At 46.1% G+C, this 18,661-nt stretch overlaps 1 protein-coding gene across 1 annotated transcript in view; it reads right to left on the reverse strand.

Annotated features, from left to right (window-relative positions):
- Positions 1–18,661, reverse strand: part of LOC122803803 (mediator of RNA polymerase II transcription subunit 6-like) — a 215,148-nt gene that overhangs the window by 136,508 nt on the left and 59,979 nt on the right. The window contains exon 3 of the mRNA XM_044073488.1: positions 1,471–1,586. Within this exon, the coding sequence (XP_043929423.1) occupies positions 1,471–1,586 (116 nt within the window). The remainder of the gene's footprint in view (positions 1–1,470; positions 1,587–18,661) is intronic.

Below are 18,661 nucleotides of genomic sequence, written 5' to 3' on the forward strand. Positions count from 1 at the left end.
TGGCACAGGTTCTCCAGCTATGCCCCCTTCTCTCCAGACTATAAGGTAGAAATCACTGCCACCAGGACCCCTACTTATTAGCTACTCTAAGGCCCTTACCAAGGGGTGTCCAATTATTACTGTGCAATATTATTATCCAAATGGTAAGTGTGACTGAGCAGCAAGGCTTACTTGGAGTGGCTTTGTACAGTATCACTATATACATGCAATGTACTCTAGAGCTTAAATTATCTCTACACAAAACAGCCACAGTTGAAAGGTTTAAGAACATTTAATAATAATAAAAACACAAGACAATACTTCTTACTACACAGTGCTAGTCAAGAGTTCAGAAATCACAGGAAAATGCTTAAAATAATACTGTACAATAGTTCTGACATAAACATAGAAAACAGCCAGACTAAACTTATTATTTTCTATCTATTTCTAAGACAGACACTAAAGTCTAAGATCCTACTTGCATACAGACAGAGCAAAGCAAGTGCTGGTGAGTGGTCAGTTCTGAAGACAAATGCAAAATGCCCTCTCTCTCTGTCTCTGAGAAAGTCCTTTAAATTAATAACACATTCTGTTGCCTCATTTTAGATTACATCATTCTTAACAATTTGCTGTTTTCCCAGGCTAACAGAAACTCTAACATTTCTTACTAAGCTTGCACCTGGTCAGGAAACTACAGCAATTAAAGACATTATATATGTAAAATCTAGCAATTAACTCTAGTCTCAAAACAACAGAAAGAATCTGCTGGTTCAGACACCACGGCTTTGAGCTCTGAGATCAAAACAGTTATAAAATACTTGACTTATCAGCTTTCTTACAACAGAGTGCATAATTGTTAGATTTTTTAAGTTCAACATCCAATACAGTCTTTTCACATTTAAGAGAACAAGCCTGTGGTTTATATTAATAATTACAAATGACAGAATTATCTATAAAATTCTATCTAGCTAGGCTGACAGCCTTCACATATCTTCACACCCCCGATACTTATTTATGTAACAGGATTGTTCTAATTAGCTAAGAGAGGATATATAAGGGTTTGAGTTGGTTATGTATGTTACCTAAGAAGTCCTTTATTCATGAACAAAAAAAGCAGTGATAATGTTAAGTGTTAATTTTGAATAAACATTATTTTATTTCCGGAACATTTACTTTTTTATATCTGTGACTTCCCAGGTGCCATTGTTTTTTTTTCTGAAAATGGGACATGCCCAGGCCATTAGCTCTGTCAACAAAAATGTTTTTCCCTGAAAATCATTCAAGTACTCTGGCAATTTACAGTCTTCTTTGAAAAGGAAGTTAAAGTACAAGAGTAAGCAGAGCAACTTTCTACTCACCAGACTGAGCCAAACATTTAATAGTAGTCTAACTGGTCAGGAACAACTCAAATTCCACTACATGATCCCAATCACAGCTTTTTGAAATGGACTATTCCTCTCTCCACCAAAAATATAATGAAATTCATGTTACCTGGACAAATTTTGGTTGAAATCTCTGCCTCAGGTCATAAAGAAGTGAATTGATTTTCTGCCTCTGAAAAAACGAGCTAGGTTCTTCTTTCTTCTTGGTTTTGGGTTTCAATTTGTCTGAAAAATGGAGATGGGGAGGTCAGTATGATTATATACACAAGAAAACTGTCAAACATTCAGCCAGACCATTACTAAGGTCAAAGGACCATGCGTCCCACTAGAATAATGTGCAGCTAATCCTGAAAAGCTAATCCTTGTCCACCCCCTTTTTCACCTAAATCAAGTTCTCTTGAAGCTATTCACTGCACAGTGACTTACCAGTCAGATATGTGGAGAGTTCTTACAGCTCACTATTCTCTCATTGAAGAAGCACTTAGCAACCTTAGCTTCTAGCCACAGCCCTTCAGCTAATAAGGGTATTTGTTTAAATCCTCTCCATCCATTCAATAAACTCAAACTTAATTGCTTTTTACTCTTGTGCCAAATAAAAGTGAAATATATTTGTTTCAGGTACTTGCCATAAAAGCAGATGACTGAACTATTCTTGTCTTTACTGTGTCTGTCTGGGAAGCAGCTTGCTCTGTTGATAATGTAGAGTACCAACATTTTTCCACAATCATTAAAAAGATGCAGTCCAAAGGCTGGAAATGACTGAAGTCATTATCTGTACAAGAAGAGTACAATTGCCCTGGGCTCAGTGGTCCACAACTGGCAAAAGACAATTGGTATGCTCCATAAGTTATTTTAAACTATCAAAAACATAATAAACAGCTTCAAGACTGCTTCACTGTTTCATCTACTTCAGACATCAAGCTTGGCCAGTTTTTATCACTTGTCTTCTTATACTGGTATTAAAATAAAAAAAAAATACTTTCCTTCTTGTAGAGAAAAAAAATACAAAGAATTCCATGCTGTCATGCCATGGGATTCAATACAGTCAGAATCAAGTCAGAAATGGCCACAGATCAAGATGCACAGCTTTTAAATTATCACCTTGCAATTAGGACATATTCTACATAAAAAAGGGTAATCCACTTTAACATTTTGTAAGCAAGATACAAGAAAGATTGGGCTGCAAAGGTATCAAACTTCATCAAGCAGCTACATCAACACACACTGTTTTCCTGCAGCTAAGACCTTTTCCACCAAAATGTAACTATGACTATGAAAAGGACAGGAAAGAAATAGGTTCATAGGTAAGTAACAGGCTATCTGCCCCCGAGGGCATCTATAAGCCTAGCTAGAATGTGTTGACTTTCGTCACCCCCCCCTTAGATTAGTTCCCTGTGCCTCGGTCCTGCAGAGCCATTAGTTCCCTATGCCTCTGTCCAGCACAGCCACTGCAGTGATCCCCGGGGTAAATTTTCTGTTTCCCATCCACTCGTCAAGGTTTCTCTTGAAGAGTGTTAGCAAGGGGCTCTGCCTAATGTAGACTGGAATCCTGTTCCAAAGCATGGGGGAGTCTCTGGGACAGGAATCTATCCATCCAGCACGTCCTATTTATTGTTGTGGTGAGGATTAGATCCCTACAGCGTGTGGCTCTTGGGGATTTGTTTTATTTTAGGTGGAGCATGTCCATCAAATCTGGGTTGGACATGGCCTTGTATGTGAGGCAGAGATCACCTCTGAGTAAGCGGTATGCAACAGAGTACAGCTGGAGTTTCTTCAGTCAGGCTGCATAGGACATATGTTTGAAGCCAGTAATCCTCTTGGTGAGGTACGTCTGTGGTCTTTCCAGCTATTGCAGGTGTCTTGTAAGGTACATCCCAAACGGGACGTTGTACTCTATGATGGATCTGATGAGTGATGAGTAGAAAGGCACAATAACCTCTTTTGTTCTAAATGCGAACCCTTTTGTGATTAGGTGGGCCACATAGAAGGATTTTCTAACCACCCTGGCAATATGATTATCAAAGGGGGTCCCCAGATCTCTTATTACATTTTCTGTATTTAGGGGACTACCACGTATGTGGTAGTTCGCAGGTACTTTGTTTTTTCCAAAGGGGATGACTATGCACTTTGTGGCATTTAGCTTAAGGCCATGATTCTGACACCAGGTATCCGTCTCAGTGAGACCCTTCTGTAGGATGTCTGTATCAGCTGGAGAGTCAATTACGGCCCCCAGTTTGCAGTCATCTGCGAACTTGGTCAGCCATAGTCCTCCTGTGCTTGACTGTACCTCTGAGAAGTATATACCGAACAGGAGGGGTCCCAGGACTGAGCCCTGGGGGCCGCCACTTCTAACTAGTTTAGAGTCGGACCTAGAACCTGCAACTCTCACCTTGTGGGTTCTATCCGTGAGCCAATTGGCAACCCATCTCGTGACGTAGGGGGTTATGTTCAGGCTGGTGAGCGGGTCTATAATACCAAAATGGGGAATGGTGTTGAAAGCCTTTGCGAGGTTTAGGTAGGCTGTGTGGATCTCATTTCCCTCGTCTAAAACCTTGGTAACTGTCTCAAAGAAGTCCACCAGGTTAAGGAGGCATGATCTGCCCTTAAAGCCAAACTGGATAGGGTCCAATGTTTGAAGGTTCCCAATGTCTCTGTCAATGAATTCCATGATGATGCGTGCCATAGCCTTGCAGACCAGGCTAGTCAGTCTTATAGGGCAATAGTTCACAGGGTCCATTGTGGCACCACCTTTGTGGAGCGGGATAACTGTTGCTGTGCACCACTCTATGGGTATGTAGCCTGTAGAGAGGCTGAATTTGAAAAGTGTGTTTAGGTGAGGGGTAAGTTCATTTTGGAGCTCGTGTAAGACACAGCCTGGGACATCGTCTGGTCCCATTGAAGCAGTATTTTTGGCTTTGGATAGGGCTGTTTTAACCTGTGTGTCAGTGACTGCCGTGGCACTACATTCTTCTGGTATGGTTATGGGCCCTTTAGGGGGTGAGAGGGGGGTGAAGTTTGCACTAAACCGGTCTGCCAGAATGTTGGCAATATCAGTCGGTTCAGTGTATTTTGTGCCATTCTGCACTAACTCAGAGCAGATCTGAGAGTTTCCACTTAGGTTCTTGACATAGCTAAAAACGCTTTGTGGTTATCTTTGGAGTCCTTGGCAATTTTTCTTTTGAAGCTAGCCTTCAATGATTTTATGAGGGATCGCAGTTTCTTGCTGATACTGATCAGGGATCTCTTTCCTTCTTGGGATTTTACTCTTTTCTGCACTAGTTTCCTCCTTCTATTGCATAGCTTGTTTATGGCAGGGGTCCACCAGACTGGTTTCCTTTTCTTGGAGGAGTGAGTCTTGGTTTTGCTTGGGATAGCATGATCCATGCATTCTTACAGGTGCTCACAGAGTGCCTTTGTAAGGGATTCAGCAGCTTGGACAGCACTGTCCTTTAGCATGGGGGCTATGAACCTTTCCACCTCGGTCTTAAGTAATGAAGTTTGCTTTTAAAAAGTTTTTCACGGTGGTTTCCTTGATCGGGGGTGGGGGCGGAATGTGGATATCCAGAGTGATTAGTCTATGGTCTGATCTAACCAGCAAAGGTTTAACCTCCGGTGTAGAACACCGGTCGCACATGTTGGTGATGACTAGGTCCAATATACTGTCACCTCTGGTGGGGGTGTTGACCAGTTGATCCAGGGCATTCGAGTTTATAAATTCTAGGAAGTGTTGGGCAAGGGAGTTAGTACTTGAGTAGTTCTCCCAGTTAATTTTTGGGTAATTGAAACCACCCAATATTGGGGCATTTGGTAGGACCTTCATATTTTCCAGTGTTTCAGAAACTGGGAATGGGGGTCTTGGGCCATGGTGGGTGATTTGTAGCAAGCTACAATTTGAATTGCAGTTTTGCCCATTGTTAGCTGCACATGGATGATCTCTGAGGCATTGTGCTGTGCCACTAACCTGGAGGTGTGGGAATCCTTCATGAATATGGATACCCCCCACCTTTTGCGTTTCAGTCCGGGTTCTGTGGCCGAAAAGTATGGTATGAGTTATAGCCTGGTACGGCTGGGGTGCTCTCTGCAGCCTTAAACCAGGTTTCTGTTACTGCACAGATATCGATGTTCTCCATACTGAGGAGTGCCTCGAGTGCATGCATTTTGAGGTTTAGACTTCTGGCATTGAGTAACATTACCCTCAGTTTTTGGTTACTTGTGCTACTTACGGTGGTGGGTTTGCCTTTTGAGCCTTGCCTAAAAAAGGCACTATGAGGGCGGCAAAAGCCTTGGCCAGTATTCGAAAGCCTAAGGGTGACAGGTGCAAGCCATCTCTTGCAAAGCAACGTGGCTTATTGAGCATGACATCCCAGGACAGATACTGGATCCCCTTTGAATGACACCAGAAACTTAGCCAGTTGTTGAAATTGATCATTTTTTCTTTATACTGTGGCATCATTCTTTGAGATAGCAGGATGCTACTCAGGGTAAGGGTTATACCGGTCTGGGCTACGTGATCAGAGAACTCTTCCATGTCTCTTTTCATGTAGTCCAGGGAGGTAAGTCTCAGGTCTTCACACCAACATGGACAATGACAGAGTCGTATTTGTACTTGTTCTGGAGTGACCTGAGTGCTTGTGTTATGTGGCGGATTCTGGCGCCTGACAGGCAGCTAACTGTAACCTTCTCCATGTCCAGCCTAGTTAGTGGGACATCAGTGTGCCTGACTATAGAGTCACCTATTACTAGTGTGTTGGGTATGTTATTTTGCCTTAAGGGATGTGATTGCGTGGCACACTAATTATGTGAAGTATGTGTTTCATGGTTTGTGATGGGGTGTGGAGGTTGCTTGCATGTCTGCTTTGGAGGTCTCTGTTGCTTTTGCAGATTTTTATTTAGAGCCTCCGAGTATGTTTTCATGTATTTGTGTGTGTTATTTGCCGGTGTTGGTTTAGTAGTATGTGAGACTGGTGGTGTGCTGCAAGTATTTTCCTTCTCCTCTTGACTGTCAGTTCTAGTCTTGGGTTGAGAGAGCCTTTGCCTCCAGTTTGGCTGTATAATTGCATCTCTCGCATATATGTATTATCCTCAAAACTTTTCTCCCAAACACAGCACCCAGAATAAACAATCATTTAAAATCTCTCGCTTAGTGAAAGTGTATATACTCAAGTATGATGCACAATGTAAATGTTTAAATACTATGTTTAATTACAGTCAAACTGTAAATATTCTTGTAGGATGTGATGCAGTGTTACCTATATAGAACTGTATTGTTCATCATTAAGTTGGATGCAAGATATACTATCACTTCTATGGAACTGTACTGTTCATCATGTAACCTCTGCTTGAGGATACTGCTATACTTTCTCATATCTTTGTATTTCTTCTCCAAATGTATGTTATTCTTATAAATGAAGCTTTTCTTCTCAGGCCTCTACTGTAAAAAGACCTGTGTCCAGTCAGACTTTCCTGGCAAATAAATGCAAAATAAATAAATAGAAAAAGACAGTCTGGCTCAATAGGGCAGCAGGACAAAACTCTGACTAGATCAGTCACATTAGACACATGGGAGCAAAAGGACCCAGGGAGGAAAAGCTGGGACTATGTGGCTAAAACTGGTTGCCCATCCTGAAGAGGGGAAGGTAGCAAACAATGTTTGGTTGACACAAGACTATAGGAATATGGGTGCATTTGGGGACTTGTGGTGCTCCATGTTGCACTGCTTTGGTAGGTGATTAGCATGTGTGGCCACACATACACTTCTACAAAGAGCAGTGAATGTGGAAGCCACAATCAGCTGACTGGGAGCACGTTATGTATTAGGGACTCCATACCATCACAGATAGCTCTTCCCAACCACCCTTAACAGACTGATAGGGATCCTACTCATGCAAAGGAACCAACTAATTATGCAGGGAAGGAATGGGCCTGGCTTTTTTCCCTTGACTGAGTGGTGGGGGAGGAATAGAAAATAGGTCAAAAGTAGGGAGATGGGGAAAGGCATCCACTATGAAGAACATCTCATTTACTTTTAGGGTAAGCACCTTACACAGCATACTATGCTACACAAAACTGTACTGTTGCCTTGTCTCAGTCTTCACAGGGTCGGTGAGATCAGAACAAAACGTGAAGTACCCAAAAGCAGGGTGCAAGCTCCAGCTATATCTCTTGGTTAAATGTCACAGTGGTCTCTGACCTTGGACATGGACTTGAAATGCTTCTGACCAAGAAGTTCCTTTACAAATAATCACAGAATACACTCGTGCGACCTGACAGCTCAACAGTGAGGCCCCCCCCCACCCAGAGTCACAGTAAAATAAAACACCAACCACCCTACTGAAAGTCAGCTGCCTCATTGGGACCTCAAACTTGCCACCTGCGAAAGAAAAAAAAAAAAAAAAAAAAAAAACCAAGACAGACATTCTGGAACACGAAAGAGCTAAAGGTGGAGGTGTATATCTATCTACATGAAGGATAACCAAACCTTAACACTGGTCAACCTATACACGATGACATGCTTGAGCTACTCCATGTCCAACTAGCCATGTTGGAAAAATCCATTACTATATTCTTGCTAGTTAAATGTCTCCCACTATGAAGGAGGAAACCCATACATCGTACCTGAAATTGCTAGAATCAATTACCATCCAGCCCATTACCATACTCATGGGTGATTTTAACTACTGCTCCATTAATTAGGAGGCATACATGACCACTAACACGCAGGCCCAAAGATTTCTAGACTTTGTAAATTTAAATGCCCTGGTGCAGCTAGTCTGCACTCCAACTAGGGGAACAAATATCCTACATATGGTACTTACAAATATAGGAGAGTGCTGACCCCCCCCCCCCCATGTTATGTCCTCACTAGGAAGATCAGATCACAAATGTGTTCTCCCTTGAAATAAAAGAAAAAATAGCCCCCTCCCCACCTAACCCCAAAAACCTTAAGAACTTCTCTAAGGTAAATTACCCCTATTAAAGAATGCTTAACTAGTTTTTAAGCTCCTCCATATCCAGAAAACACAGAAACCTATGCATACAGATGCATACACAAAGCCCCTGTATGACCATATAAAACAACTGCATAAAAACAGCAGTACCAGACCAAAATAAACCCAGGTCAAACCACAAAAATAAGTCACCCTGGTGGACCCCCTAGTATTAATAGGTTGTAAAACAAAAGAAAGAAAATCCTGTCAAGAAGTAAGAGGGAAATGTGCACAGCAGGGAAATAAGTCCCTCATTAGTCTGTACAAGTGAATCAGGGTACTAGTCAAGTCTCACTAATCAAGTCTCTTAAAGCAGACTTGGGTAAAAATAGCTAACCAAGAAGCCTTTTCAGTCCACAATCTTAAGGGCAACATCCAACAATGTGAGGAATTAGTTATAGATGGTCTGAGGATATTAGTTATTTTGTCTGTGCCAGCATGTTGTTGTTGTGTCTTTCGGCTTTTCCCGGTTAGGGGTCGTCACAGAAGAGAGGCATACCCATATAGATAGCCATCCCAAGAAAAGGATAACCACTGGAGACCATACTGGGCAAAAAAGAAGGCCCCGTAGGATCCTATCGGTCTGTCCAGGCTAGGGGGTTGGAGGGCGGGACGCAAGAAAGAAGGCGAGAAGAAGACAACTAACATGGAACGTTATGGTAGGTACATAACTTCTCAATGTTAAGTTGTCAACCTTCATTCTTGCTGGATGGGACCGCATCCCTAGCACCTCAAACCTGGGTGGCTCATCGGAACAGACTCTTGAGGACGGTGGAACCAAAGTTAGCTCGGCTTCTGGAGGCCATGTCCAATTTGTAATGAGGAAATAAAGGTATGGGGAGAGGCCCATGTGACTGCTGCACAAATTGAATCTAAAGGCAACCTGTCCTGAAAGGCTATTGACGTAGCTAAGGCTCTAGTTGAATGGGCTCTAGGTTTTGAAGGAAGCTTTTGATGCCTCAGTTCATAGATGAAAGTGATGACAGAGGCCAACCATCTAGAAAGGGTTACTTTGGAAACTGGAAGGCCTTTCTTCCCTTCAGCATAAGACAGGAAGAGCTGCTCAGATTTCCTAAATTGCTTGGTTCTATCCAGGTAGTAACGGAGTTGGCGATGAACATCCAAGAAATGCGACTTTTGTTCCGCTCTGTTGGAGTAATTAGGGAAGAAAACTGGGAGATCGATAGTCTGGTTTAGATTTGCCTCAGAAGATATCTTGGGTAAAAAGGAGGGGTTAGTTCTTAGGGACACACTATCTTTATGGAAAACCAGATAAGAAAGACAAACTCAAAGGGCGTGAAGTTCTGAGACTCTCCTCGCAGAGGTTATGGCCACTAGAAACAAAGTCTTCCATGAAAGAAACTTCAAAGAACAGGAAGCCGCAGGTTCAAAGGGAGGGAGAATCAAGGAGGTTAAAACTAGATTCAAATCCCACTGTGGTGGGGGATGTCTGACCGGGGGCTTAAGTAAAAAGATACCTTTAAGGAAGGCTTTACGCAGTTTATGAGACATAATAGAGGAGTCTGACAGGCCCACATGAAAATTTGAAATGGCCGCTAACTGGACTCTGATAGTGGACGATGAAGATCCTGATTGAAAAAGTTCGGCCAAAAAATCCAGGACTGATTGGATAGGAGCCACGAATGGGTCTATGTTCCTAGATTTTGCCCAGAAGGAAAAACGTTTCCATTTGCTGGCATAAATCCTCCTAGTAGAAGATTTGTGAGAAGCTAAAATGATGTCATGCACCGAATGGGAGATAAAGGGAAGCCTGGCTAAGTTTGGAAGTGGAGCAACCAAGCTGTGAGGTTGAGAGAGGAGAGGGATTGGTGCAACTTGCCCGACTGATGGGCCAAGAGATCTGGAACTGGGTCCAGATGCCAGGGCTGCTCCAAGAGGTAACGATGCAGGAAAGGAAACCAGATTTGTCGAGGCCAGTACGGAGCAATGAGGATCATTGTGGACCTCAAGGTGGTAGCTTTCTGAATCAACTGAGTGACTAATGGAAGGGGGAAAAGCGTACAGGAGACCCCGGTGCCAATCGTGGACTAGAGCGTCTCTGGGGGGTGGCCGGGAAGAGAGTGAAAAATTCGTGGCACTTGCTGTTCTGGCATGTTGCGAAAAGATCGCAGCAAGGCTGACCCCATTTTCCAAAAATTTTCTCCACTACTGACTGCTTGAGAGACCACTCGTGCGGCATGAGAATGGCTCTGCTCAGCCTGTCCGCCATTACGTTGGACTTCCCGGGGATATGCGTTGCTATCAGAAACCGCTGAGAGGAGATCGCCCACTGCCAAAGTCTGAGTGCTTCTTGACATAAGGGATAGGACTTGGTTCTGCCCTGCTTGTTGATGTACCACACTACGGACATATTGTCCATATGAAATGCAATCGTCCCGATGGGAAGAGAGTCCTGAAGGGCTTGCAACGCTAAAAGTACTGCTCTCATCTCTAGGACATTTATGTGCAGGTGGCACTCGAAAGGTTGCCAAGTGCCCTGGACCGTCCTGCCCTGAAAATGCCCCCCCCACCCGATCAGGGAGGCACCCGTTATCACTGTAGCAACCGAGGGGACGACGACAAAGGGTCTGCCCTGAATCACTTGAAGGGAGACCATCCACCAAGACAGGTGTTTCTTGCATGACTGAGTTATTAAAATGTTGTGTGACATCGGGAGCTGCTGGAAGGACCACTGAGAGAAGAGCATCCACTGAAGGAGTCGCATGTGGAAGCGAGCTAAGGGAAGTAATGTAATGGCAGCCACCATGAGACCTGGAGTCTTCAGTACAAACTTGGCCTGGATTTTGTTGTTCTGAAGAAGGATATGAACATGTTCGCAAATATCTGAGACTCTTTGTGCCGTTAGTTTTGCAGATAGTTCGACTGTGTCTAATATGGCGCCTATGAAGGTAATAGACTGACAAGGCGACAAAGCAGACTTTTTGAAATTTATGGAGATACCTAGCTCTTCGCAAATCTGAATGGTGTAATCTCTGGACTGAATAAGTTGATGCCTGGTGGTGGCGGTAAGGAGTCAGTCGTCCAGATATGAAAACACCTGGAATCCTTGACGCCTCAGATGAGCCGTAACCACTGCCATACATTTGGTGAACACTCGGGGGGCTGTAGTGAGACCAAAGGGCAGGGCCCTGAATTGGTAGTGACTGGCCCCCAGCCGGAAGCGGAGAAACCTCCTGGAGCACCGGTGCATTTTGATGTGGTAGTACACATCCTGAAGGTCTACAGAGCACATCCAATGGTCCTGGCCCAAAAAGGGTAGAATGGACTGTAGCGTGACCATCCAGAACTTCGTTCTTTGAACAGACTTGTTCAGTCTGCTGAGATCCAAAATTGGTCTCCAGTCCCCTGTCTTTTTTGGTACCAAAAAGAACTTGGAGTAGATTCCGGATACTTGCTGGTCTGCTGGGACTGGTTGGATGGCCCTTTTTCTTAGCAGTTTTGAGATTTCTAATACTGCTTGTTCCCTTAGACCGGGTGGAACATCTGGAAGGGGCCTTTTTGGCTGTTTTGGGGTGTGGACAAAGGGAATTTTGTAACCCTCGGATATGATCGACCGTACCCATCTGTCTTTGGTGAGGGAAAGCCAGGCTTTTGGGTACAGTGATAATCTTCCCCCGACTGCCTCCGAAGGCGGACAGCCGGGCAGCTTCTCAGGGATGCTGGAAGGGTTGGCCGCATAAGAAATAAGCCGCATGGAGGAGTTAACAATCGAGTTTAGGGTTGCCAGCTGGGAGTTTATTTTGTCCTGAGACCCCGCAGCTGTTGGATCCTGTAGGGTATCACCCATTTCTTTGAGCAAGTCTCTTTGAAGGCGGGTGAAATGACATAAGTAATTCAGCGACTGCATGGTAAAGGCCGCTGAAGAAAACATCCGCTTGCCGTACCTATCCATGGTCCTAGATTCCTTATTAGGAGGATGGATAGGTACTGAAGGATCGGCCAGTTCCTTCTTAGTGGCTGCTGCCACCACCATGGCATCAACAGGGACACCCTTGGTCAAAAACTTTTAGTTATGCACTTACCATAACTTCGGATGTATGGGATCCATCTCGCCTACATTCATAACTGATGGGTTCGGAGCCGATCCGTCGGCTCCGACTCGGCCACTATATACTAGAACAAAGTCTCTCATTGGCTGGGCTTCCCCTTATCCCAGAATGCACCACGCCTGCTACCCCAGATCTTGTTTGTTCGCTTTCATACATTCATACAGGTACAATAACTGTAACCAACTAGAGCCCTTCCAGAGGAGAGCTCAGCAAGAGCAATATTTCCTCCAAATCCAAAAGGTAGGGGGAAGGAGGGTGGGTATGTATGAATGTAGGCGAGATGGATCCCATACATCTGAAGTTATGGTAAGTACATAACTAAAAGATGTAATGGGATCCTATCTCGCCTACATTCATAACTGATGGGACAGCGTCCCTAGCACCTAAATCCCGGGTGGCTCATTGGAACACACTCCTGAGAACTGCGGAACCAAATGAAGCTCTGCCTCGGGAAGCCACATCAACCTTGTAATGAGAAATGAAGGTGTGCGGAGAAGACCAAGTAGCAGCCGCACAAATATCATCTATTGAAACTTTGGAGTGAAAAGCTACAGAGGTGGCCATAGCCCTGGTAGAATGAGCTTTAAGTGGGAAAGGTAACTCTCTGCCTGACCGGGAATAAATGAAAGAGATGCAATCCTTAATCCATTTGGCTATGGTGGTTTTGGCAACTGGTAGACCTAACCTATTCTCCGCAAAGGACACAAACAGTTGGTTAGATTTTCGTGTCTGACTGGTCCTATCTAAGTAAAAACGCAGTTGCCTGTGAACATCCAACTGATGGAAGGTATATTCTGCTCTATTAGAAAAATTTGGAAAGAAAACGGGGAGCTCCAATGATTGCTGAATGCACAAAGGGGATGCTACCTTAGGCAAAAAGGATGGATTCAATCGGAGGGAAACTCTGTCTTTATGAAAAATCAAATAAGGAGGAGTAGAACAGAGAGCCTGAAGCACTGAAACCCGCTTAGCAGAAGTTATTGCCACTAGAAAGGCGGTTTTCCACGACAGAAATTTTATATCACAAGTGGCTACCAGCTCAAAGGGACGGGCAGTTAAGGAGGCCAGAACCAAATTTAAGTCCCAAGGGGGCACAGGATGAGCCATAGGAGGCCTGAGGAGCCAGGCTCCCTTAAGAAAGGACTTGCAAAGTCTGTTAGCCATTAAGGAAGGCTCTATGGAAACATGGAAATTAGATATAGCCGCCAGTTGAACTTTAATTGTGGAGACTGAAGAGCCTGAATTAAACAATGAAGCTAGAAATTCCAAGACGTGCGGAACTGGGGCCGTAAGAGGATCAATGCCTCGCTGCTGGGCCCAAAAGGCAAACCTTTTCCATTTGCTGGAATACAGATTAACGGTGGACGGCTTGTTTGAAGAGGACAAAATGTACATCACTTCTGGAGAAAGAGAGTTATCTCTAACTAAGGATGGAAGTGGAGTAACCAAGCAGCCAATCGCAATGACCGAAGGGACGGATGAGTGTGTCCCGACTGATGAGACAACAGGTCCGGCACTGGGTCCAGAATCCAAGGGCCCTGTACCGCATACTTCTGAAGGAATGGGAACCAAACCTGACGAGGCCAATGTGGGGCGACCAAAATCATGTGGCTCCCTACATGAAGAGCCTTCTGAATCACCCTCGGAAGAAGGGGGATCGGGGGGAAGGCATAAAGGAGACCGGGGGGCCAATTGTGGGCTAGAGCGTCCCTGGGAGACTGCCCTGGGAAGGAGTCAGAGTGAAGAACTCTCTGCACTTCGCATTGTTGGGGCTGGCGAACAAGTCGCAACAAGGGAGACCCCATTTGGTGAAGATCTGCGCAGCCACTCTGTTGTTGAGGGACCACTCGTGGGGCAACAGGAGAGTCCTGCTGAGCCTGTCTGCAATCACACTGGCTTTCCCCGGAATGTGCGTGGCTACTAAGAAACGTAGAGTAGCTATGGCCCAGCGCCATACTCTCATGGCCTCTCTGCAAAGGGGGTAGGACCTGGTTCCGCCCTGCTTGTTTATGTGACATACTACCGACATGTTGTCGGACAGAATCGCAATAGTACCTTGGGGGAGAGCCTGATGAAGTGCTTGCAAAACCAGAAGCACCGCTCTCATTTCCAGGATATTGATGTGAAGGTGCGCTTCACAATCCTGCCAAGTGCCTTGGACAGACCTGTCCAGATAATGACTCCCCCACCCTATCTGGGAGGCGTCCGTGGTCACTGTGGCAACAGGGTGATGAAGGGCGAAAGGACGCCCCCGGTCCAGGTTGGACCGATGCAGCCACCAACGGAGGTCCTGACGACAACTGTCCGTAATCAGAACCAGGTGGTTCAGGGGAAGTTCTTGGTACGACCATTGAACCGATAATAGCCATTGCAGCATCCGCATGCGCAGCCTGGCTAACGGTACTAAGTGGATAATTGCAGCCATCGTGCCCAATAACTGAAGAATCTGTCTGGCAGGAACTCGAGATTTGGGTAACAAATTTAGAATCTGAGATTGTAGAACCTGAATTCTTTCTGATGGCAAAAATGCCCGCATCCTTTTTGTGTCTAACTCTGCGCCTATAAAGGTGATACGCTGAGATGGCCGCAGCACAAATTTTTCTCAATTGAAAGTGATTCCCAGCGAGAGACCCAAAGTTACTGTGGCCATCAGCACTCGAATCAGAAGATGCTCGGAGGTGGCAGTGAGGAGCCAGTTGTCGAGATAGGGAAACACTTGGAATCCTAGACTTCTCAGGTGAGCTGTCACCACTGTCAGACACTTGGTAAACACCCTGGGGGCTGTGGTGAGACCAAAGGGCAGTGCACGAAACTGGAAATGACTGGTTCCTAGGCGGAAGCGTAAATGACTCCTGGACTCTTGACGTATCAAAATGTGATAGTAAGCGTCCTTGAGGTCTATGGAGCACATCCAGACATCCTTCTCCAATAACGGGAGAATGGACTGAAGGGTGACCATCCGGAACTTGGACTTCTTCACAAAAAGGTTTAATGAGCTTAGGTCCAAAATGGGCCTTACGTCCCCTGTCTTTTTTGGCACCAAAAATAATCTTGAGTAAGTTCCTGATCCGATCTGGTCGGCGGGGACGGGCTGGATGACCCCTTTGCTTAGCAGCTTTGAAACTTCTACGGCTGCTAGATCCCATTGACTGGGTGGCACGTCCGGGATTCTCCTTGTAGGAGGAGGGGGCTTGAAAAAGGGGATGAGGTAGCCTCCGGTTACAATGCGAAGCACCCACTGATCCTTGGTTATAGATTCCCAAGCCTGTGGGTGTTTCGCAAAACGACCCCCGACTGGCTCCGGAGAAGCACAGCCGGGCCACATCCTAGGGATGTTGAGGGTAGGAGGAACCACGAAAGGAATCGCGGTCTCCAGAGTTACGGGGGCCTCTGCCACCTCTAGGGTGGCGTCTTCCTGAATCCCCCCCCTGCCTCTGGAGGGGGGATCACTCGGTGGAGTAGAGAAGAACTTTTGGGATTTTCTGAACCACATTTTCCCTCCTCTCTGGGCCTTGGGGTAAGGTCTAGAGGGAGCAGAAAAACGGGCCCCAACGGCAGTCAAGGTCTTGCCCTCCTGCTCGCACCGAGTAAGTGTGTCCTTCACCTTGGGCCCAAACAAAGAAGACCCATCAAAGGGGGCGTCGGCGAAGGAAGACTTAAAGGCCTCCGCGAGTGGACACAAGCGTAACCAGGCTTGTCTCCTAAGAGCCACTCCTGTGCCCGCTGCTCTACTCGCCCCTTCGGCTGCATAGGAAATGAGCCTCATGGACGAGTTGACAATAGAAGATAGGGTAGTCATCTGGGTGCCTACGGTCTGGGCTAACGCCTCAGGAAGATTACCCGCAAGAGACTCTCCTAACTCCTTGAGGAGGTCACTTTGGAGCCTTGTAAAATGATAGAGATAGTTCAGCGACCGCAGGGTAAAGGTCGCTGAAGAAAGGGTATGCTTCCCGTACCTATCCATGCTCCTAGAATCCTTATTAGGAGGATGAATAGACGTTGAAGCCTCTGCCACGTCCTGCTGAGTGGCAGATGCCACCACCATAGCATCAACTGAAACACCCTTAGTGAGGATTTCCTTCTGGGGAGGTGCTGAAAGAAACTTATTAGGTCTGGCAGGCACCGGTTCCACTGTATCAGGATGTTCCCACACCCTCCAAGAGATTAGATCTAATAACTCGTCGAAGGGTGGAGACACCCAGGAGGAGGAGGGCTGGGCCCCGAAGGCCTTGAGGAAGACTGACTCCTCAGCGGTAGGGGCTTTGGATTGCCAATCGCCTCTCTGTCTCAAGATCTCAAGGATATCCGAGAAGGAGACGTCATCCGAGGACGATTTTGGGGACCCCTCCGCATCATCGAGGTCAGTATCTGAAGTGACGGACTCATCTTGGGAATCAACGTGCTTCCTCTTGCACAGTTTCTTCCTTGGGGGTTCATTCGAAGCAGATTCAGAAGGACCCCCGAAGAAGGGAACCCTCTAAGGGGTATCCTCAGGCCCGGGCACCACTGTCGTGGGAAAGAATGTCTCCAGAGGCACAGTACCCAAAACTTGGGATGGTGAGGTAGAAACCTGCTGAACCGGCAAGGTCATGGCCAGCGCACTCCTCATGGCCTCAAAAGCAGGACCTCCAGACTCTGCAGAGGGCACTTGCTGAGAGACCACGGCAGTACCAGGAATACCTGCGGCCGATGCTCCAAGGGGAAGACTGGGCATCGAAGAGGCGAGCTCCACAGTGTTACCCTCGGCCCCCGCCGAGGAAGACCCGGTACCAAACCCTGACACCGAGGACAGGGTAGGAATGAAGGTCGGAGCAGAGAAACTCTGAGGGGGTCCCTGCTCCGACTGGACAATTCCGCTGCGTTCTACCAGCACCGACTCCAACAGCTCCAAGGGGGTCAGAGGAGGAATCAAATGCACGGAATGGGGAATCTGCTCCGAAGCTGAGTGGGCTGGAGCCGAGATCATTTTAGTAAAAACTGGGGACTGGAACAGCCTCTGGATAACCCTATCCAAATCCGAATCCGACAACCTAGAGGATTTGGAGGAAATAGACTGGGGTCGAGAAGACTTCTGCCTCGGCTCCAATAAAACAGGGGATCGGCTCCGAAAGGGTTCCAACACTATCGGACCCGAGACCGGAACCGTTTATAAGGGTGTCGGCGCCGAAGACAGCTCCAGGGCCGAGGGGGAAGAGTCTGAGCTGCACACCTCCAACGGCTCCGAGACCAAAGGAGCCGAAGTAGGTGATTGGCCTCTCGATGCACTAACCTGCGGCTCCGACACCAATGGAGCCGAGGAAAGAAGCACCGAGGGAGACGCTTCAGCCATCAGCTCAGAAGCCATTGGAGCCGAGGAAGAAGTCGTCGATCCTTGTTTCTTAGATGTCGGAGCCGACTATCTATGCTTCTTGGGTGTCGGGCCCGACGGACTGGTCGGAGCCGACAATCTCTTCTTTTTAGAAGCTGGAGATGAAGCCAACGCTTCCTCAAATGAAGGCTTAATAAGACCTCCAAGTATCAGCTTTTTTTTTCTTTCCTGTAGGACCCTGGAATAAAAAGCGTGACAAACACTGCAAGTATCCTGTAGATGTTTAGGCCCTAAACAGTATACGCAGACAGCATGGCTGTCTGTAATAGACATTTTATAATTACATTTAGCACATTTTTTAAATCCTGATTTCTGCTCCTTAGACATGCTGAACACAGTAGAAACAGGTAACAGATAGCTAGAATACACAGAAGTTAACTAATATATGGGCTAAAGCCCTCTAACTTAAACAGGCTTAGCCCGATACAACAGGTAAAACAAGAAACTATTTCAGTCACACAACAAGAAAATAAACACACAATAAGGGCAAAGGCCCTCTAACTTAAACGGGCCTTGCCCAGTACACTAGAAGCTCGAAAAAAATATAAAATTCTAACTTTCACAAAAACTGACCACAAACACTCACAAAGCTGTTAAAACAGTTGTTTGTTTAAAAGCTGACAGAAACCCTAGCCAAAAAGACCAAAAAGGTCAAGAAAATATACTTAGCTCCAGCCAAGTCGAGACCACGTCCAGCTTGAAAAGCGGCAAACGAGATCTGGGGTAGCAGGCGTGGTGCATTCTAGGATAAGGGGAAGCCCAGCGAATGAGAGACTTCGTTCTAGTATATAGTGGCCGAGTCTGAGCCGATCCCATCAGTTATGAATGTAGGCGAGATAGGATCCCATTACATCTGTTTATCAGACGGGGTTGTGA

This window comes from Protopterus annectens, chromosome 6.part0, assembly GCF_019279795.1.
Source record: "Protopterus annectens isolate FY-2018-M chromosome 6.part0, PAN1.0, whole genome shotgun sequence".
Taxonomy (NCBI): Eukaryota; Metazoa; Chordata; order Ceratodontiformes; family Protopteridae; genus Protopterus; species Protopterus annectens.